Below are 22,801 nucleotides of genomic sequence, written 5' to 3' on the forward strand. Positions count from 1 at the left end.
AAATTCTCAACTTTTCTGTTCATACCTTCGTTACTTCAAGCATTGATAAACTTTCTTTGGCACAGAGTGCTTCTTAATGCATGCTGCAGTGAAAATGGATTTCTTTAAGATACTGAACAAAATCTCCATTACAACTGACAATGCTAGGCCTTCCATATCTTATTTGGCATCTCAGTGTCATGCATATTTAGGGAAATAGGTCTTCAGTCTTCGTTTAATTACTCTTCACTTGTTCTCCTAGGGGCCTACTGATAAAATGTTCGTGAGATTATTTAGATGTATACAGAGTATAATAAAAGAACCCCAATCCGTTATTGTGGGTACACTTAACAGGTTTTTAACAAATTAAAATAAATCCATCATTTTCACCTATAGCAACAACATAACTGAAATTAACCACATGCACAATCTTGAGCCCTGCACCCTGCCCTACCCATGATCCATGAAGAGATGTGCATTGTGGCACACCCTGAAGACTTACAAAATTTGTTTTCCAGAAAATATTCTCTAGGAAGTTTGACAATCTCCAGTCTTAAAACTTGGGCTGTTACGTATCTGGGGAAGGAAATGCCTGGGGCCATAACAGAGCACTATTACACCCTCTCCTGTCCCCCCCATACCAAAGGAGCTTCAGCTCAGAGGCCTTCATGGACTGCAACTGCAGCTGTATGTCACAGGGAGAGAGGTGGTTTCCTCTCTGAGGTAACCATTGTAGAAGAAAGAAAAGTTACTTATTGGTAGCTGTTTAGTTTTATAGAAGCAATATACTCTACTTCTTCCCTATGTCTTTGGAGTCTTCTTCCCTATGTCTTTGGAGTCTTCTGTATCTTTTGTTTTATCATAGTGAAATGCAACTGCTTGGGACTTTGGATCCCTTTTATTTAGCTGGTTCTGAGAGTTCAGACCACACAGGAGAACTTGGTTGACCCTAATAGATGCTTTTTTTCCTGAACAGTTCAGAGCTAATAGCATAGTTTACATCTTGCAAATGGAGATGTACAGACATAATATATGCAGCTACTGACAAGTAAATCATCCTAGTAGAACATCTTTAATCCTGAGGGATCAAAAGGCTATGTGGTCCAAACTGCTCAAATCCATCCATTTCTGTGGCGAGATGCAACGCAACACAAACTGTTGAAGTGCAGGCACTTCTGTGGCAAAATTCCAGAAAATTACATACTTTCCCCCCATTTTGGATGCAAATGATGATTTCACTGTAAACTGCAGGAACTTAAGTAGACTTTCTGCATATACTCCATGCTGGAATCTGGCCTAGACCCAAGGGTAAACACTACAACTCTTGCAAAATTTTATTAGTGGAGAGATGGTAACTACTGGTCTGACATGAAGGATCTATCAGTTTATCTATTTTAGGGGTGAGATTGAAACTTTTCAAAATGTGTGGATATGTCTATGCACTACTGGCTTAAAAAAAAAATTTAATCTATCGAACTGGTGGATGTATCTGTCTAATCACCTAGATGCAGAGCTTTGGATCTGAAGTAGGAGAAACAAATATAAGTATCTGAATGTATTTTTCCTTCATTAAACTAATTCAGATTTAAGAAACTGAGAATGAAGAATACAAAAACTAGTCTTCCTGCTGCTACTCGAACCTCATATGCCTGAGCTAATTGTTAAATTGAAAATACTGTGGTGGTGAAGTAAATAATACAAGTCATATGCTCCAAGAATGTTTTCGAAAAGTGTTTAGTTACTACATACAGTTAAACATTTTGCACTTTAAAGAGTGCCTTCTATCTGAGAATTGCAAAGCACTTTACAAGCACTAATAATAACTAAACCATATAAAACTCCTGCAAAGGCGATATTAACACCATTGTATAGGTAGAAATATTGAGTCAGATGTTAAGTGATTAGCCTAAGGTCACACAAATTGGGCATACCTGTAGTAACCGGAGATAGAATAATTCACTACTCAATTTGCGTTATTCTCTATTCCTGACTCCTATTCCTCTGTTTTGTCCATAAGATCATTCTGCCTGTATAGAATTGTCTTCCTCCCACCTTTACACTTTAGATGCTACAGGGTGTGGCTACACTTGCAGCTGTACAGCGCTGGGAGTTACAGCTGTCTTCGTATAGCTGCGTAGGGAAAGCGCTGCAATGTGGCCACACTGACAGCTACCAGTGCTGCAGTGTGGCCACATTTGCATCATTTGCAGCGCTGTTGGGAGTGGCTGAACAGGCATTCTGGGATACCTCTGGAGGCCAATTACAGCGCTTTTGGTGGCCACGCTGGCGGAGCAGCGCTGCATCACCAGCGCTGCAATCGTTATACCCCAGGCAGAGCTGTAGTACAGCCAGTGCTGCAGCCAGGGAGATGCAGTGCTGTATGTGCCTTGCAAGTGTGGACGGTGAGTAAGTTGCAGCGCTGTAAACCCACCACCAGCGCTGCAACTCTCCAGTGTAGCCAAGCCCACAGCTTTTCTTTCATGCACAATGAGTCAAGTTTGAGGGTCGATAGTGTAAAGAGTTTTTGTTTTTGGCCTTTCCAAAAGTCTAATTTTGGCCTGAATTTCCCATGGATAGAACATAGTTGAATAGAAATACAGCTAGGATGGTTAACGTACCTTGTTCTGCCTAAAGGGTCATAGGACCTTTAATAAGAACAAATATCCAGGGGCTTTGTTTAAATTTTTTTTTGAAAGTTAGCACCTCCAAGTTTTTAATACCTATTAAGCCCATTCCAGGGCATTGTTTTAATACTGCGTTAGAGAGAACAGTGCAACCACCTAAATTGTCAATCTGTTTCCTATAATTTTCCTCTCTATCTCCAAGAACTAGCTTGAACTAGCTCAGTAAAAGATTATACCTTGAATGGGTACAGATAAATGCAAAATCAGTTGCCTATACTGTCTTTGTAATACACAAAACACTATTTGGCTATCTTATCTAATTCTGTAGATAAAATACTGTTTTACTATAAATAGCTTTAGGTTCTGCGTAGATGAAAAATTAATTTCTGTTTTAAAGTTGTAAATTGTCTTGATGTTACCCAGCTTTGTTAATTCCAGGGAAATGAAAAAAGTCTCATGATGAACAGCTTATATAAACTTCATGATAGATTGGCACAAGTAGCAGGTATGTTTTTAAAATTAATATTGACTATAAGAGAATAATAGTTTATCATTGCAACTAAATATATATGCTGGCAGTGTTTGTGGCAATAGATAAAATCCCCGGGGCTCAAATTCTTGGCTGCAGGATACAAATTACTTACCTCTGTTGAAATCACTGGGAGTTATTCATATACTGTGAATAGGGAGTTTACGAGTCCGAGTTCTAAATCACATAACCTGTCTTTCCACAAGCTATAACACACCCTAAAATCTATTTTGATAGTCTTTTTGGGTAGAAACAGCAGAACCTTTAGATCTGTCTGCAAACAAAATGAGCCATCTATGAGATTTACAAAATGATTAAGTCCTATCTAGATAGAAGGCTAGCACCCTTCCGATATCTAGAGTATGGCAGGTGGTCTCCAAGTTGCAATTATGTGGGTTGGGAAAGAAAACTGATAGGTAAATGACTTCATTCAGATGAAATTCAGAAGATACTTTAGGAAGAAACCTGGGATGTGGTCATAAGGGAACTCAGTCTTTGTAGAATACTGTGAAAGGGGATGTGACACTATGCCCCATATTCTTCATATGGAGATATGCTTATGATATGATTATGGCATAACTAAGATGTATTTTATGCAAGATAGGTCATGCGCGATATCGTTGGAAAGGTTGTGATTTATTGAATATGATTATAATATTTGTATGCATGCATCATTTTTGTATCTGAAGTTAGGAATATTGTCTATGCACCCATTACAAATGTGTTTACACCTGGGGAATGCCCAAAAACATGCTGCTGCTCCTGCTTTTTGTTTAGTACCTGAAGTTCTAATCATATTTGTAGCATCACAGTTCATAGTTGTGGCAATCAGATGTTTGGGGAGAAAAGCATCCAGAAGTCTCTCTCTTCAACGTTCTTATTTTAAATACTTAGTGCCTCCAACTATTTTGTGCTTATGTAGATTGCATTAACTGTGTATGTTTGTACTTGCAGGCTTTTTAGTTTATATAACAAAGTAATAAATAGATCAAAATAAATAAAAAATTAATTTTATTAGGAGATCATGACTGTGGCAACTCTATACAGAGAAATCTTTCCGTCCAGGAGACAGCTGCATATTTAAAAGTAAGCAATTGGAAAAGGTATTTTTTCATTATTTTTCTTTTAAGGTTTGTACAAATTAACATTACCATTTTGTTTTTAAAAAGCTGGTTTCACATTCAGTGTAGCAGTATAATTAAAATTTAACTACTTACTGCACATCACTTTTTGTATTTCACAGGAAATGAACATATCTTTCACACAAAGCCCTTATGGTTTTTATTTTTTGGGGAAAGGGAAAAGACGGTTTCATTAAACTACAGAATTTCTTCTGTGAATGTGAGTGTAAATGTAGAAAGTAAAGTTGCTTGTTACATGTTTTAACCTTTTCCTGTTTCATGAAATGAGCCAGAACACCCCAGATGTCATATAAAATCTTAAGAGAACGTAGATTTTAAAATTGAATGGAGATGTTGCTTTATAAGCACAAATTTTGCTGCAAGCTTGTGAATAATAAAAGTGTAAAAGGACAGGTCAGAATTCAATAGACAGTAGCATTTTGCTATTCTGTGTCTTCATTCTGTTTTCAGTTGCCTGGAGGCAAAGAAGTAGCAAAAGTGATCCTCCTTTTTTCAGTGAGAAGAGAATGGTCTCTTAAGTTTACTGGATATGTACTAGCCAACAGCAGTAAGAGCATGAGGCCCTTTGACAGGACCTTCAGGCAATAGTCTCTTAGGAAACCCCACCTATATTTGCCTTTCCTAATAGATAAGGGGAAAAGCATAACAGTAGAGCTAGTTGAAAAACGGAGTAAAGTACAAAAAAATCTACTTTCTTTTGAAGTGTCAAGTCTGTATTTTTCAACCACCTCCATGAGAGAGTGTTCAAATCAAAGTGACGCATTTGGAACCTTCTGAAAGGAGAGTTTTTTATTTCATTCTTCCTCTTGCTCCCAATTGGAACAAAAATACTATTAAGTTGCTACCCATTTTAGTCTTTTTTTTGTTTTTTAAACCAAAGAATATGGTATTTGAAGAATTTTTTTTTTGTATTCTCATTTTAACAGCTAAACAAAATGTTAACTACTTGGCAAAAATTACCTGTACTGTGAACAAAGGGAAAATTTGAACAGGATCCCAAAAATTAATGGGAAGGAGTGGAGGTGGTGCTGGTTGCACTTCTGAATGATGGGCGAAGATGGATAGCAACATTCTGCATCTATTGGTATGCAGAGCTGGGTGTAGCCTTTTGAGGGGGCTGTAGAAAAAGGTGTTAATAGTAAAGGTGAGAGATGAAATGCATAGTAGAGGATTTTAGCAGAGAGGAAGTAAAGACATTTGTTATGGTGATGAGATTTCAAATCTGTAAATGTGAGAGGCTGTAAATTGGTATACACATTTGTCATTTTTTTAAATACAAGTTTCATTTACTCTTGAAACTCTCCCATCCTGTAACTGGAATATAAATACAACATCTGATGTGCAGCACTTCACTAATTGTGTGCAGTGACAGAATTTTAAAGTGATGCAACACATTCAGCACATTAGAAGCTACTCAGTATTTTCATTCTTCGTGGGAAAATAAGTTCACACATTAACTTTTGTCCTCTAATTTTAGGACAATTTTATATCAGTTTGATCCTTAGGTGATAGAATAAGACCTACTGTAAAATCTTTTTTCAGTTTACATTTTTCTGGGAAGTAGTCCTTAATCTGTGTTTCAGCTTCAGTCTGGTTATGCAAAGGATATTTAAAGGTGAATTGTGGAGTTTACCTGCCAAAAAGTAATGGAGGCTTTATCCTACAACAGATGATGTGAAATGATTTTTATGGTAGAAACATTAGTAAGCTAGGAAAGGAAGGATTAATTAAAATGTTGATAGTATATTATGCATTTAAAATGTAATCAACTTTTTTTGCAATTTATCTTCTAGGATAAGTTCTATATCTAGGTTCATATCTCGTTTTGGTTTTAATTTTACAGAATGCTGAGCTCCCCCTAGTGACTAAATGGTAGACTATTGCTGAATGTTGCAATTCATAACTCCTTAAAATTGGGAGTGGCGCACCTCTCAAATCTTTCAATTCAAGGGATTTAATTTTTAGTCTCAAAGTTGCATATAATCTGCATATATTTGGTGTCCCTTTGTGTGCATTGTTGAAACTTTATATAAAAATAATCAGTATTGGCTGCTAATCCTTCTTATATGGTATTATATAAACTTATGTATTAGTGTTACATGATTTATTCTGGTATATTAAAGAAACTTTTCACTGCTATGACTTGTTTTTGACAGAGTTTAGGTCCAGAGTATGAAAAAGTACTTAACACAGCGCTACAATGGATTATGAGTAGGGGGGAAGATGTTGGCATAAAGTAAGTGATTTTATTTCATAGGCTTTTATTTTTGCAATAAGTGAATTTAGCCCTAACACTGTTAAATGTTTTAAAATAGGTGTATTGGTAATGACCCCAGTGAGGAATTAAATAATGTAACTGATGTGAAGTACCTGGAATCTACTAGACCACAGATGTCTTTCAGATGTCGTTTTCGCCGAGCATTTATTACTGTAACTCACAGATTATCAATATTGCTTTTGGGTAAGTTATTTAAATTCAGCCTCTTACTGGTTATAATTTCCATTTAAGTGTGTGGGTGGGCACAGGGTCTGGCAATGTTTGCCTTCTAATTCTGTCGACTGTCGTGTTTGTGTGGAGTGAATTGGCTTACGGTTTAATTGAAGTAATAAATTGATATGACTGGATTGTAACATCTGAAATTTTTGGCAGAAGTCGTATACAGTTTGTTTTATAAACATTTATAGGAAGGGGAAATTTCATTTTTTGTTATCCTGGGGGCACTGATTTGTTTAAACTTTTATGGACAGTAATAATGAAAACTAATTAATAAAAATAGTATAGCCTTAAAAAACATTCTGTGTAGGGGTTGATGGAGGAGGGGAGATAGAGTAGAAATTCCAGAGTACCTGCGTATTATTTCTGTAGAAAGCACTGAAAATAAAACCTATCCTGTACAGTAGCACTTGTTTGAACCTTTGTTAATTAAAGCTGTTACCTGTAGATCAGATATTCTTCAGTCAATACCCCAATCACAACCAGGTTTGACTTAGGGGTAGAAAACTAGGTCTTTAACGTTTATTTTTCTGTATGGAGCACCAGTCACTGACTCAAGGTGCGATGCAATGATTAATGCAAAAATAATACAATCTACTGTACAAACAAATTCACTGCCTAGTCAAGGCCATCCTCACTAAAATTTATCCCACAATAGAATAACTGTGAGTTCACTTACCAACCCATTGCATGCTCCTTATCAACAAATCTGGGCTATAACAGTTTGAGGCAGAACATGGGTTAGTGTAATGAATCATTAATAGAAAATGCCACTCTGATGCCCTCCTGTTTAAACTGACAGGGCTCTTGCTCAATTGTCACTGCTTATATCATCAGCAGTAATTTTGCATGGAAAAGAGATTTTCTTTAGTAACCGAATCCCAAACTATTTATGATTTAATACGCCAAAATCAGAGCCTTAAACTCAGATGCAGACTACTAGCCACAATTTTAACATTCTTCCTGAGAAATCCTACTGAATGAGTAGCCCCTAATGTTCTCTGACTTGGCTGGATTGAACTTTGGATGGCATTGCTAATAATAGCCTCTCAGATCCTTTGCTAAAAAGGGATGGAACCACTCAAGAGACACTGACTGGTTCCTGTGTGGACTGCACATGAATCAAAAAAGATGTCATGGACAGTGTATCAAAAATGGCTGGAAGAACCAAAATAATTTCCTTCAACACTGTTTCTTCATTGCTAAGAGATCATTGGCCAATGCAATGCCTCTCCCATACTAGGATAAAGGGGAAGAGGAATCAGAACTCCAGAAATCATCAGAAATTTCCATCCATAATCTTCTCACTAAACATTTCCCCCCAAAATGTGATACAAATCAGTAATTGTCCGCTTCAAGAGATGACTTCTTGAGCAGAGAATTCACAGTTTCATCATTGAGAAAAGTGTGGTACCTTGTTTTCCTTTTTCTCTCCTACCCCCTTTCTCTTTTATGCGCATTGGAATGTTTGACAAGATTGTTAATGAAAGTAAGATTAATTTCCTGACTGGTGAGACGTCCAGTGGGGAAGAACCTGGGTCAAATTCTGAATTGAACATGTTATGTGTGATAACTAGAATACCAGACATTTCTGTCTGGAACTGAAGCAGGGAAGGACCTGTAGGCTTGGCAGAATTTGATATTTTCCCCCAGTTTTGATATTTATCAATGTTTGTTTATTTTTAACTATTTTTACAGTTGTTGGAAATAAAGGGGGTCATAGGGTTGAGGTTAGGTGTAGGGCAGTGCTGGAATTGGGGCTTCAGGGGTCTCCCAGCAATAGCAGCAGGGCTGCAGGGGATTCCTTGAATAACTGAGGGTCCCAAGACACCAGAGCACGAGGTGCGAGGGAGGCTACGGTCCTGGTGGAGCAGAGACTCCTGGCTGGGACCGCAAGGAGGATATCTTGATTGCCAGATGCTGCTGAACTGTTCCTTGTCTGGGGATGGCTCCCACACTCCTGGCCTGGTGAGTGAGTTAGCAGGGTCATGACTGCAGAGCTACGGAGGGCTGCCTGCATAGCTGCAGAGCCAGTGATGCCCATACCTTACACCTGCAGGGAATAGGCAAGGCTGTGGTCCTGGCATGGCAGAACAAACCCTTGGCCAGGACTATGAGGAGGAGGATGAGCTCCAGCTGCAGGGGAGACCACCCCACAGCTGATTGGCTTGTGCCTGGGGATGGAGCCGTTCAGCAGTGGGATGGTCTCCCTTGCTGCCTGGAACTTGTCATCCTGGCCGGGAGTCTCTGCTCTGCCCCATCAGGCCCTCCGTCTTTCCCACACTTCGCTTCTGCAGGGATAGGCTGTTACTGGCCCACTGTAGCTCTGCTGTCATGGGAGTGAGGGAAGTGGTTTGTCACAGTGGGGCTATGAAGGGCTCCCTGCTCTGCAGCAGTACCAGTGACATCTGATCCAAACTGTGGATGCTGCACTATTGCCAAGCCTGAAGATTTGTCACCTCTATGGAGATAGACAGTCTAGTTAGGATCAGAATGATTTTCATCTGTAGAAATGTATACAATACTTCACAGCAAGAAACACTACTGAGTTGAAGCAGTCCACGTTTTGTGAGAAATGAAACTTTCCCATTTACAAACATCCTGCCTCTACTCCCAAATGCTTGCCTGTAGCCAATAGGTAGAGTCCAAAAGCTGCTAAGTATGTGCTTTTTAAAGTTCCACAGGCTGTCAAGCCAATATCATCTCTGAACCTTCAGTTTATGTGAAACCTTACTATTTTCTCTGTCAAGATAATCCAAATGGTATTGTATTTCATCTCAGGGAAAATTAAATTTCTTTAGTTTACCAAAAATAATAGCAAAATGTGATGCTCGGCAGAGGGAAACTGTCATTTTAGTGATATCAGTGAAATATTTAAAAAAAATCTAATAACTTATTTCTTATTCAGCCCCCAAACTAACTTCTGTGCTGTTTTGTTGCAAAAATGCAAAACATTAACACTAATGTGTAGTATGTACTTCTGATACATCAAGGATTTTGCTGAATTTAACACACCAGCTAGTTAACCAAGTTACAGAAGAATGTGGTGCACATTTAAGAACAGCAAAGGTCTAAGTATATCTAAAAGAATATTATGAATTTTAATGCAGGTATAGGGATGGTTTGGGGAGTCTTGCACTACATGAAATATCGCTGGACAAAAGAGGAAGAGGAGACCAGGCAGATGTATGATATGGTTGTAAAGATTATAGGTATGAATTTTTTAAAATATACAACAAACACTGGTTTAGAAAACCTGCCGCAGGTTGCCTACCCTTAGTGTGTGTATATATATTACAATATTAATCTCCATATAACTCTACCACAAACATTTGTTTAAAATAATTTTGTTGAAGAGGGAATAGAGTAAAAACATTCTATTCTTTTTTTTTTAAAGAACACTTCTGTCTAAATTTTTTTTTACTTAGTCAAAAATAACACTCAAGATTATTAATTCAGAACTGATTTATAGAGAATTTTTCCCCTTTATTCCAGGCTTATTTTTTACATTTGACAGCACTTTGTATATTGTCAGTTTTGCTGTTTTCCCTGATCAGTTTCCCTGATGTGTCTTCCATAGAGCTTTTTAAAAACCTGAAAGGCAAAGTAAAACTACTGATATTGGCAAGGGACTTGAAGCAGCTGTTTGTACCCAAAACTGCTTCTAATTCTTTATTTTTTTAAAAAAGGTGACTAAATTTGAAGTTGACTTGTAACAGTGTAGCTAATTGTTGATTGTGGTATTCTCAGATGTTCTAAGAAGTCACAATGAGGCATGTCAGGAGAACAAAGACTTGCAGCCATATATTCCTATTCCCCACGTGTGTGATTCCTTAATACCACCTCAGGACAGGTATGTTCAGATTATTCTGTTGAATTGCTTTAAAGGGAAGTATGTTGAGCTTACACATACATAAGTGCCTTAGTCAATAAACTAAGCTACTGAATATTTCAAATGAGTAAATGAATCCATCTAGATTACATTGCAGGCATAAGAGATGAAAAGTCTTAGTTCAAGTGCTGGTCCCCATGTGTATTTTACACATGAGTACTCATGCGCATCATGCACCTGAGATCAGAGATTTCTAGCAAGTAGTGTCCGTTGGTCTGCACATCTCAGTTATTTTAATCGTGCTTTGAAGCGAGGGCATAAGGGGTGGTGCAAATCAATGCCTCTTCAATTCCTTCTTACGACTGCATGGCCAGAGTCAGAATTCTCTATGTCCAAAACTATCTTTGTCTCTTAATTTGTGAATATGTATATATTGTGTATATAGTTTAGTATTTAGTATTCTTAGAAGTTTTAGACTTAGTTTACTTCTCTCCATCTCAAGGAGTTCCTTCCCACAGAAAAGCAGTATGCCTATCATCCCAGGGTTAGAGCTGGGGCAGGAAATGCAGTTCTTTTCCTCCATCAGTGGTGAACCCCTGCACTGCCTTTACTGCCTTGGGGAGGCTCATATCACCACGAAGTGCAACATTTTGTTGTTCTTTCCCTACTTGAACCTGTGAGGGACGAGAGCTGTTTGTGGAAACATCTCATGGAGAAGCCAGGAGACCTCAGTCTGACCCAGTCTGGGTGAGACCCCCCCCAGTGCTGTGGCCTCAGATGGTGAGTAGCATCCCTCTGAACATGAGTTCTGGAGCAGAGGCCAAAACCATTAAGCCTCTCATAAGAATATGGGATACGAACATAAGTATAAGGACGTATCTCTATCCAGATCTGCCTCTGAGAGACAGGTCACCTCTCTGTCCCTGTCCAAGTTGGTTGAGTGCTCATGCATGAGTCTTAAAGAATTAAGCATGCTTAAATCTTCCGATCAAGAAGGGAAGGTGCGATAGAGGAATGATCCATTGCTTCTAGCTCTAGTTCCAGCTCCAATTCTCAAAGGTCAAAAGATCAGCACCTGTCAGCTTCAACTAGAAATTGCATGTTGGATTCCCATTCAACATACTCCAGGAAGGATCTGCCAAGCCCATCTCCTTAGTTGCACTGGTCTGTCAGTCTGGCCTGCAGGTCTCTGAACTCCAGAATGGACTGACATCTTTACGTCACTGGAGGATATGCTTGACTTATCCTACCCACAAACTTCTCTTCTCTTTCTTGTCCCATCCTCCACAGGACATTTCAATACCAAAAGAAACCACCTTGAGGAGAAAAGGTCTTTCCTAGACCCTGTCCACAAGCAGGAATATACCAATGGCATGACAGGTGGAACTTGAACCTACCTTTTCGTCAGATGAGTCTGCTGTTCTGGATGAACCTTTGCTCCCTCTGAGGGAGACCAGTCTACATAGAACTTCTTCAAGGTCCTGGAGCCACCCTCTTCCTAGATATTACCATCCAGGGGACTTGTTGATACCCAGTGCCTTGGAGCACTCCCCATTCAGTCAGCCTTCATACTGGCCCTACTGGAGTCTGTACGCTAGACATCCCAGATCTGGACAAGAATCATATTTGGCCCTCTTCCCCCAGCCAGTGCCACCTGGTCCCATCAGAGTATGCAGAGGAGGAAACTGAGCTGGATTCGTTAGTGCTGACAGTTCCATTGGGCATGTCATCATCCTGACGAGATGAAGCAGTCTCTACATCACCCTCAGCTCTGCCTGATGACCACAGGCAATACCAGGAGCTCTTGCAGAGAGTGGCAACTGAGCTCAAGATTTGTCTTGCGGAGATCAGTGACACACAGCAGAGACTCCCAGATATTCTACAACCCTCTGGCCCTAGCAGGGTGGCCGTCTCAGTAAATAAGGCCATTATAGTACCTGCCAGGGCAGTATGACACATCCCAGTCTTCTGTGCCCTCACATCAGAAAGCGCTGAAAATTGTTACTTTGTACCAGCTGAAGGAGCAGAGTTCAGTTTACCCACCTAGTTCCCAGTTGCTTGGTGGTGAAGGGAGCTGCAGGAAGATCCAGGCTGCATCACCTCAGGGCAACTCTGATACAAGTTCACTAAATGCCTTGACCTTCTGGAGAGGAAGGTATTTTCATCGACCAGCCTTCAGTTCAGAACTGCTAACTTACCAGGCTCTGTTAGCAAAATATGATTTCACAAATTATTCCAAATGTGTGGAATTCAGGACAAACTTCCCCAGGAGGACAGGACTCAGTTCTAAGCCTTCATCAATGAAGCAAACTGGTGGCTAAGACTGCTCCAAACAGCAATGGACGCAGCTGACGCTGTGTCCAGAGCTACTGCTAGAGTCCTGCAAATCTGCGAATATCCACTATTTTGGATTGGATACAGATAGAAGTTTTGTATCCACACAGGGCTCTAACTATTGCCACACTATAGTCATGAGGCAAGGGTCCTGGCTTCATGCTTCAGGGTTCCCCAGGGAGGTCCTGAATACCCCTGAGGACCTCCCCTTTGATGAATCTAATGTCTTCATGGAAAAGAGATAAGTTGCTTCACTCACTTAAGGGCTCTACAGCAACCTAATACGCTCTGATCATTTACATCCTAGCCCCAAAGAGAGAGCACCATAAGCAGGTTTATGAGCCTGGACCTTTTCCCTCAGTCCTTTTATAACCAGTGTTCTTACAAACTGCCACATAAGTGCCAGAGAGTACAAAAACTCAAATTTGTGGCTTTCTCTACTTCAGCTGTCACCACTCAACCCCACTCACCATCCATAGTTTACTTTTGACAGGATACTTGAGAACCACGTTCCTCAATTGATGCCATCCTTCATGCCCCCCCCCCAAACTTTTGGTGACTGCCTTGTTCATTTCACTCACAACTGGAGGGCAACAAGAGTGAACAAGTGGGTGCTGCAGAGGATTCAGTCTGGCTTTGCAATCAAGTTTGTGTCACCTCACTATCAGAAACTCTTTCTGACTCCTTTTCAGGGACCACTCTCACAAGGAGATCCTCCATCAGGAGGTGGACTCTTCTTCAGTGAGAAGCTATAAAGCACGTGCCACCTCAGTATCAAGGGAAAGTGTTTTACTCCCCATATTTCTTCCCGCCCAAGGAGAAAGGTTGGAGACCAAATCTCAGTCTACGGCAACTGAATGTCTTTATTCAAAAATCAAAATTTTGCATGGTCACATTAGCATTGATAATCCTCTCTGCTAAAGAGGGCACATGGATCATGGCTCTTGATGTTAAAGTTATCTTTTTTTTTATGTGGACATTTGCCTGTCCCACATTTGCCTGTCCCACATTTGTCTGTTCCTCTGTTTCCTAGTAAGCCAAGATCACTACCAATTCAAAGTGCTCTTGTTTGGCCTAGCTACAGCACCCAGGGTCTTCACAAAGGTCTTCTCAGTGATGGTGGCCTGGATGACTACACCATCTTTCCATATCTAGACTGGCAGATCTATAATGGATGTTCAGTCGATGTCTCTATTTCTACATTGTCTGATATCTTCCTTGGGAATCTGTCAGTATAGAAATGTCGTGGCCTGGCTGTGGTCTGCTTACTAACCATACACATACAACATGAATACTAGAGTACAATCCCTGCCAAGGTCACAGCTTGTCGTCTTGGACAAACCCAGAACAAGTATATGCAGAAGTCCTTTCCTTATCCGTCTTCCTGGTGCGATCATTCTCATGGACACGTCCCCCGTAGGTGATGGAGGCAACAGCTCTGGGCCAAGGCTGCAGGAGCGATGTCTTTCATCTATCATGGATGAACCACCTCAGGTATGCCTTTCCTTCCATCCCAATCATACTACAAATTCTACAAAAGAGACACCATGACAAAGCTGAGGTTATTCTCATTGTGTCCAACTGGCTCAGATAACTTCTGAAAACGTTAACCTGACCTCCCAACAACATCCGACCCTTTCCGGATCTACTGCCTCGAGAACAGTGAGGCCAGATATCCCAACCCAGGCCCTCCTCATTTCACAGCCTTGTATTTGGATGGGCTTCAGGCATAGAACATTCATGTTTGGAGACTGTTCAATCTATTCTCAATCAAAGCAGAAAGGATTGCACCAGAAAGTGGTGTCTGACCCATGGAGATGTTTCTCTGCCTGGACACAACAGAGCCAATTATCTACAGAAATCCTGGGAATTGCTGTTACTCTGGACTACCTACTCATGGGCTTTGGGACTTTGTTAGTTTGCTGTGGGTCTACCTTGCAGCAATCATTGCTTTTCATCCTCCAGTTGAGAGCTATTGTATTTTCACTCATCGAACTACAATTAAGTTCCTGAAAGACCTCATTAGGACTTTTCCACTGGTGGTAAAATCATCCCTGCAATTGGCTCTTAATCTTGTTCTTTCAGAACTTCCCTTTTAATCATTTTGTTACCTGCTCCATGTCCTACCTCTCTGTGAAGGTCGTCTTCCTAGTCACCATTATTTCAGCCAGAAGGGCAAGTGAACTGGGAGTGCTTATTTCAGTATACTGGTTTTCATAAAGAGGTTTCCCTTTGCCTTCACCCAACATTTATCCCTAATGTGATTTGAGTTTCACACGCATCAGCCTACTCACTTACTGGTATTTTTTTTTTCCAAAACCTCATGCTTCTGATGAGGAGAGAAGATTTCACTCTCTTGATGTACGATGGGCTTTAGCGTTCTGCAATTGGAGAACAAGAGCAATTAGGAAAATGCCTAGATAGCTTGTTCCTTTAGCAGAGTGATTAAAAGGACAAACATTATTTGCTCAGAGACTCTTAGAGGAGCTCTGGCTGCATCATTCATTATCAACTGGTACATATGCCTCCCTGGAGTGGTGAGTGCCTGCTCCACTAGAACACAAGTGACTTCTACAGCATCTCTTCAAGACATATTTATTCTGGACATATGTAGGGCAAGAGCTCTCTCCATACTTTTGTGAAACAGGCATTGGTCTAGACATCTGCAGATGCAGCTGTGGGGACAGCACTATTACAGACATCTACAACAACTGCATCCTTGCGCTCCCTTTGCCGCTGTTTAATTGCTTACCAATCACACATCTGTGGAATACACATAGGGACCAGAACTCAAAGAAGAAATGGAGATTACTTACCTGTTACTGGAGCTTTCTCGAGAGTTGTGTTCCTATCTGTATTCCACTACCTGCCCTCCTTCCCCTCCTGCTGCAGATCATCACTGGATTCTCAGTAAGAAGGAACTGGTGAGGCATCGGTCCGCACTGTCCTTATACCTGCTGCTCAGAGCATGAGAAGAAATGTGCATGGTGGGCCAACAGACACTACTTGCTAGAAATCTTTGATTACAGGTACCTGGTGCACATGCTTATCCACGTGTGGAATACAGATAGGGACCACACATCTCAAAGAACCTCCAGTTACAGGTAAGTAACCTCCATATTTTTTTAATTAAAAATTAATAGTATTTGGGTGCACAATGTATTATTTTAATATTAAAATTATAATTCTTGTTCTTGCTCTAAATTGAAGGAAAAAAATGAAGAAGGTCTGGAATAGAGCAGTTGACTTCCTTGCTGCAAATGAATCTAGAGTTCGCACAGAGACACATCGAATAGGTGGCGCTGACTCCTTGGTTTGGAGATGGATACAGCCATCTGCCGCATGTGACAAAATTTTAGTTATACCATCTAAAGTATGGCAAGGCCAAGGTATAGTTATACTATTAAATGTAATTTGTATCTTGCATTCTACACTGAACATTTATTCTTGCATCTCCTAATGAGGCTAATCTGTCATTTGAAAAGGAAGAATTTGCTTTTTCTAATCTACTTAAATGTAAATTGCAGTTATTGTCTGAAAAAGTGACAATATAAAAATAGCACTTTCCTACTCAATAGACTTGCTCCTCTGTACTTAGCATCTCATCTGTTTACTTCAGTACCAGACATAAGCTTTTCTGTTAGTGCTGCAATGGCCATACAGCAGAGCCTGCAGAGTAGTCAGACAGAAAGTGAGCTATTTTCTGGCTCATGTATTATCAACAAAAGTAACTGCACTTCATTTACAGGGTCAGAGTCTGACTTCCATTACCCTTGTGCTAACTGGTTGAAAACGGTCATGTACAGGTGGAAGGGGAGGGTTAGACCTCCAAAACATTTATTTCTGTCATTGTGTCAGGGGGAAAAAACATGACTCCTGTTTCAGGTGGAGCATGAAAGAGTGGCATTCAAATAAATAAATCTTCTTATTTGTAAATTCTAGAGTGGGGAAGTCACTGACCCCAAAATATATGTATACATGATAAACTGTTTTTAGCATTTCGGAGTGGAACTGCTCTTAGAAAATATATAGGATGTTTTTGCCACACATCTCCTAGTTCTGTCTGGCACAACCAACAGTTTGCTTTAATTTAGAAAGGGAAGTCAGAAATTAAATTTCTCATGATTTTTGTTTCCCTTAAACTTGATAAGAATGTCACTTCAGGCACACCTTGCCTGAGCAGGGTAGGGGGATCTGCGCTCCGGGGATGGGGGCGTGGCTGGGGCAGGGTGGGGGAAGGGGGAACCGCCACTACCCCGTCCGCTGGAGCCTTTCCTGAATGCTCCTGCAGGCTCCAGCTGCTACTCTTTCCGCCTCCTGGTGGCAGAGGCCAATTACTCCAGGTAACCAGACTTTTAATGCTCAGTTAGCAGGGGACACTGCCAGGTTCCTTTTTGACCAGACTTTTTGGTCAAAAACCAGATACCTGGCAACCCTAAATGGAATGCCCTCCTTGAATGAATTTGTGAGGCTACTAACAACTCCTTCAGATTTCTACTTAAAACACTTTGACTGTAACACCTCGAAGAAAGTGTTAACCACTAACAGATTGTGCTGAAATGGGATAGTTTAAATCTTTCTTCAGAAACCCTTTCAGATATAGTACCATCAAGTTGTGCAGTAGCTAATTTATGTAACCACATCTTTATTTTCACTCTTCTCATCCTTCTCTTCTTTGTAAACTTGATGTGGTTTTTGTTTTTAAAATTAGATTTTAAGTTCTTTGGCTCAAGGACCATTTCTACTAGTGTGTACGTGCAGTTCCTAATACATAGTGTCCCCATCCTGATTGTGGGCCTTCATATGTCACTCCAATATAAAAAATAATGGAAATGGAAATATTTTTATACTGAAACATCATCTGTCCCTATTTCTTAGTAGATTCTGATTAATTATAGAATACCCAAAGGATAGTATAAATGAAAAGTTCACCATAAAATTACATCCTTATAAACATATTGGCAAGTCATAATTAAAACTGAATAATTATTGCATACATCCTTGTCAAATTTTAAACTAGACAGCAAGAACTTACATTTCTGTTTTCACTTACAGATTATGCATTAGTTATAGCATACAACTTTTTAGCTATCTGGAATTTGTTTACCATCCACTGTACTGGCCGGAATATCAAAACTAATATTTTTAAAGCTAGCAATTATGAATCTGAAAAAATAAGTGTTATTTTTTCAATATTAGTCTTTATAGGAACATTGTAATTTATTGAAATTCTTTTTCTTTCATTATGGAAGGAAGATATTCTTATTCAAGTTCAAGGCAACAGAAGGATTAAATGTAAAGATGAGATGCTTGTAAACTAGATAGTATAGTATTAATCACTTACTAAACTATTAAATCCATTTTTTTCCTTGTAGCATTTCATCTAGATAGAAGAAATTCGCCACCAAACAGTTTGACACCATGTCTAAAGATTCGCAATATGTTTGATCCTGTCATGTAAGTAAATGTGGTCATACTCCAGGTGCTGTTTTCAGTGTGTCTTAGGACAAGGTGGAAAACTTTCATTCTTCAGATCTCTCCTGAAAATATACCACATCTCAAAGACTTCAACCCCAGTACTTCGGTCAGAGAAATAGTATGGTATATAAGCAAAAAATTAACATTCAGGATGTGTTACCATGCATTACCAGCCACAGTGACTAGAGACTCTTTTTGCTTACCTCATCCTCCCTTTCCTCTTGCTTTTCAGTGTTTAGCATTCTGTGGACCACTTTCTCAACAACAGTGTCACTGTCACTCTGGCCCTCCTCTGTTTAGCTGTAAAAATGTTTGATTTGCTGAAGCACCAAAAGAGACACTGGCGCTTCTATGGCTTACATGCAACAGACTGCATTGGCTGTAAAATTAAGAGTACAGTCTTAAAGTTGCACGGTTTGGATTTAGAATGTTAAACGTTGGGATGTCTTCCATTCCCTTGGGTCTTGATCACCAGGCCAGTCATGGGGAAAGCTCACCAGGGCATACAATGACAAAGCCACCTTGGTTGGAAGTACAAAATACTGTTCCCACAGAGCACATTGTGCTTCAGGAGGAACTTTTCCCAGAGGAACCATTTTTTAACACAGGAGGATCCATCTGCTCCTGTTAACCTCTTTTCCTCCTCACTTAATGACCTTGTGATCCTGGATACTTCCTCTTCAGTTGCAGATGATTGTCTCATTAGGAACTTCTGAGAAGAACGGTTGCAGTTTTGGACATAAAAACTGAGCTTGTACAAGAAAACATCACAAGCCTTTGGTCATGCTCTGCTGCACCTGAGAGGATAGTCCCTCCCTATTAACAAGGCTCTTCTAGAACCAGTAAAGACCTTATGGCATATGCCAGCCTCCTTAGCTCCTACAGCTAAGCACACAGACAACCGTTCAAGTGTTTTTATTCCCATGCTACCCTGAACTCTCTTGTAGTTATAGCTACCAATGAGAGATCACATCAGGGGAGACTTAAATCAATTCCCAAAGAAAAAGAGCCCCAAAAACTTGACTTAAATGGGAGAAAAGTTTTTATTGTACCTCCTCTCTAAAGATGTATATCGTAAATTAGCAGGCACTGTTAGCTAAACATGACTGTAAACTGAGATGCAATGTCCATGTTTTCTGAGAAACTGCCAGAGGATGTAAAGGAGGAATTTAAGGCTTTCTTTGCAGAAGATTGCATGGTGACTAAGATGTCATTCCAGTTTGCACTTCGTGTGGCTGATGCTGCTTCTAGAGCGAGTGCCTCTGCAGTAACTGTGAGGAGAGCTTCCTGGTTACAGAACTTGGGAATAGCAATAACCTGTCAACAAATGTTTGAAGACATTCCATTTGGCAGCTTTGTCTTTGTTTTCAGATAAAACTGAAGAGACCTTGCATTCTTTTAAAGACTCTCAAGCAACACTTTAATTATTAGTCTTTGATACTCCAGCGCCCAAGAGGTGCCTGTACAGACCTTTAAATGTAGCACAACACAAGCATCTCGTCCTCAGTTGGCTGTCGGGAGGCATGCCATTTGATTCCTCCTTTGAGGACAGCTTTACAGTTGCCAGCAACAGCCAGTCTTCCTTCCTCCCACTCCAGTTTGGAAACAGATGATCACATTTCCTCAGTGCTTGGGAATCTATAATGACAGACAAATAGATCCGAAGCACTGAGAGACTGGGGTATTCTTTCTAGTTTCTGTTGACCTCCTTCTCCACCCAGCTTCCCCATCCTTTCTCAGGGACCCATCTCACAAATCAGTACTTGTTCGAAAAGTTCAGACACTTCATTCTAGGAGCCATAGGAGAAGTTCTCTTTCAGCACTGGGGGAAAAGGTATTATTTACAATACTTTGATTCCCAAGTTCATGGAGGGGGGGTTGTCTGAGACCCATTCTAGTTCTTTGAAATCTCAACAAGTCCATCAAGTACATAAGAGTTCCCTTGGCCTCCCTAACATCGATTTATTTTTTCCCAAGATTGCAATGCTGTTTGCTGCCCTTCATCTCAAGGAAGCTTGCTTCAATGTGGCAGTCTTGCCGAGTCACAGGAAACTTCTTAAGTTCTGTGATAGCTCAACATTATCAGAATACGTTACTCCCCTTTGGTCTGTCATTGGGGCCACAAGAATTCAGCAAGAGTGTGGCAGTGTCCTACCTGAGGAGGAAAGAAATTCATGTCTTTCCTGACCTGTATGATTGGTTACTTCAGAGCGGATCTGAACATCATGTTCTCCATCACATCCATTTTATCCTTCATTTCTTCAGCAGTCTGAGACTTATGCTGAACAAGGGGATATCTGTGTTAGTTCCAACATCATAAATCAAATTCATTGGGATACTACTTGAGTCTACGAAGTTGACTGCTTTTCTCTCTCAGGAGAGATTCCAGACTATTGTCCAGTGTGTAAGTCACTCGTGTCATGTCCCACCACCACAGTCTGAGCTTGCTACATGGCCTCATGTACTTATGTGACCAAACATTCTCCCGGGAGGCTACAGTAAAACTATCGATGAAACAGAAATCCCTTAGACAAGTAGGTCCATGTACCTCCTATGTTCCTAGTGTTTTTAGAACAGTGAGTGGATCAGACCAACATATACAGGGTTGTGCCATTTTCTCATCCTGTTTCATCCAAGACATTCATTACAGTGCATCCCTGATAGGATGGGGTGCTTAGGTAGAAGGTTTGTGAACCCAATCGTTACAGACAGAATATGAATTGACCCTTCATTATCAATATTCTCAAACAATTTTCAAGGCTTGTTGCACTTTTCTCCCTCACATCAAGGGCTTGTTGGTCTAGATACTATCAACTCAGCTTTGTCAAAAGCAATGAAACCGAAAAGGGACACATTGTTCCCAGAACCTGTTGGCCAGTCATCTCAGCAGGAAACTTTCCAAAAATCACGAATGGTCTCTGAAGAACAGTGTGCTCAGAACTCTTTTTGAGGTCTGGAAAATTTCATTCGTTGACCTCTTTACAACAAAAAGCAAAATGCCAACATTCTGTTCGCAAGTGGGTGACAGTCCAGGCTCGTTTACTGACACTTCTCTCCTACAGTGTAGGCAGAGTCTCCTGTACACATTTTTCCTCTGTCCTCTGCATTCTGTTCATCCCACAGGTAACCCTCAAGTTGGCAGAAGACCATGCCAGATAATTCTTAAAGCTCCAGCATGGTTGAGACAATGCTGGTTCTTGGACCTTCACAGCCTCTTGATTAAACCTCCATCAGCTCTATGCCTCTTCTTCAGACCTATTGTCCCAGCAGCACAGGCAGATATTGCGTGCAGACATGAACAGCCTGCACCTTATGGTGTAAAGGTTAATTCACATGGAAGTGGACTGCTCAGTGGCAATTAAGGAGGTATTGCTTAATAGCAGAAAGCAATCCACTACAGCTGCTTATTTAGACTAGTGGAAGTAGCTTTCAGTCTGGTCCACTCTCTCTGGGGCATACTTCTATCAGAAACTAGGATTCAAGACATTTTGGAGTACCTGGTACACCTCAGATCTTTGGGCCTTTCTCTAAGCTCCCTGAGAATTTACTTGGTAGCAATCTTGGCAATTTTTCCTTCAGTTCGGGAAACATCAATTTTTAAAAATCTGATCGTTTTCTAGATTTTAAAAGGATTGTTTTACTCTTTCCCATGGAAAAAGATGCATTGCCATGTTGGGATCTTAATATTTTATTAGCTACTTTAATTGGCCATCCAAGGGTGCGCATCCCAAAGATTAATGTTACTATATATTAATATGTAATTAACATACTTTGCATGTTCCTTTAAACATTGCTTTGTTTAAAAAAAATAATCAGAATCAGACCATAATAGAAATGTAAAAAAAGTGTTCATGTAGACTTTCATTGTATCTTCTCTTAATTTGTTTTACTTAGGGAAATTGGTGACCACTGGCATTTGGCAATTCAAGAAGCAATCTTGGAAAAATGCAGTGATAATGATGGAATTGTTCATATTGCTGTGGACAAAAATTCACGTGAGGTAAATGCATTTCTGGTATTCCCTTTATATTTTTTGGCTTGTTGGTCTTAAACTTAAATTTTTTTTCTCACCACAGGGTTGTGTATATGTCAAGTGTCTGTCTCCGGAATATGCTGGAAAGGCTTTTAAAGCATTACATGGCTCTTGGTTTGATGGTAAGAAGTTTGGGGGTTATAACCTGGGGAAAAATGCAGCTACTGTCATTTTTAGCTAGCACTGTAAGATGGCTTCTAACTAAAATGTTAAGCAATAACAAAATACATTTTGACATTTTTCGTAGGTATGAATTGTCTGGCAATTTGTTGATTACATCAGTGCATTGAAGTATTTATGTAACATATAGTATATTTACCTATTCAACTAAATGTAATGATTTAAACTAGTAATTG

At 40.1% G+C, this 22,801-nt stretch overlaps 1 protein-coding gene across 1 annotated transcript in view; it reads left to right on the top strand.

The window, feature by feature from the left end:
* Positions 1–22,801, top strand: part of LEMD3 (LEM domain containing 3) — a 77,450-nt gene that overhangs the window by 52,369 nt on the left and 2,280 nt on the right. Inside the window, exons 3-12 of the mRNA XM_050923519.1 lie at positions 3,042–3,108; positions 4,151–4,218; positions 6,431–6,510; positions 6,590–6,735; positions 9,879–9,980; positions 10,519–10,621; positions 16,145–16,323; positions 18,310–18,391; positions 22,307–22,412; positions 22,489–22,567. Of these exons, the coding sequence (XP_050779476.1) occupies positions 3,042–3,108; positions 4,151–4,218; positions 6,431–6,510; positions 6,590–6,735; positions 9,879–9,980; positions 10,519–10,621; positions 16,145–16,323; positions 18,310–18,391; positions 22,307–22,412; positions 22,489–22,567 (1,012 nt within the window). The remainder of the gene's footprint in view (positions 1–3,041; positions 3,109–4,150; positions 4,219–6,430; positions 6,511–6,589; positions 6,736–9,878; positions 9,981–10,518; positions 10,622–16,144; positions 16,324–18,309; positions 18,392–22,306; positions 22,413–22,488; positions 22,568–22,801) is intronic.

Source organism: Gopherus flavomarginatus, chromosome 1 (genome assembly GCF_025201925.1).
Source record: "Gopherus flavomarginatus isolate rGopFla2 chromosome 1, rGopFla2.mat.asm, whole genome shotgun sequence".
NCBI classification, from domain to species: Eukaryota; Metazoa; Chordata; order Testudines; family Testudinidae; genus Gopherus; species Gopherus flavomarginatus.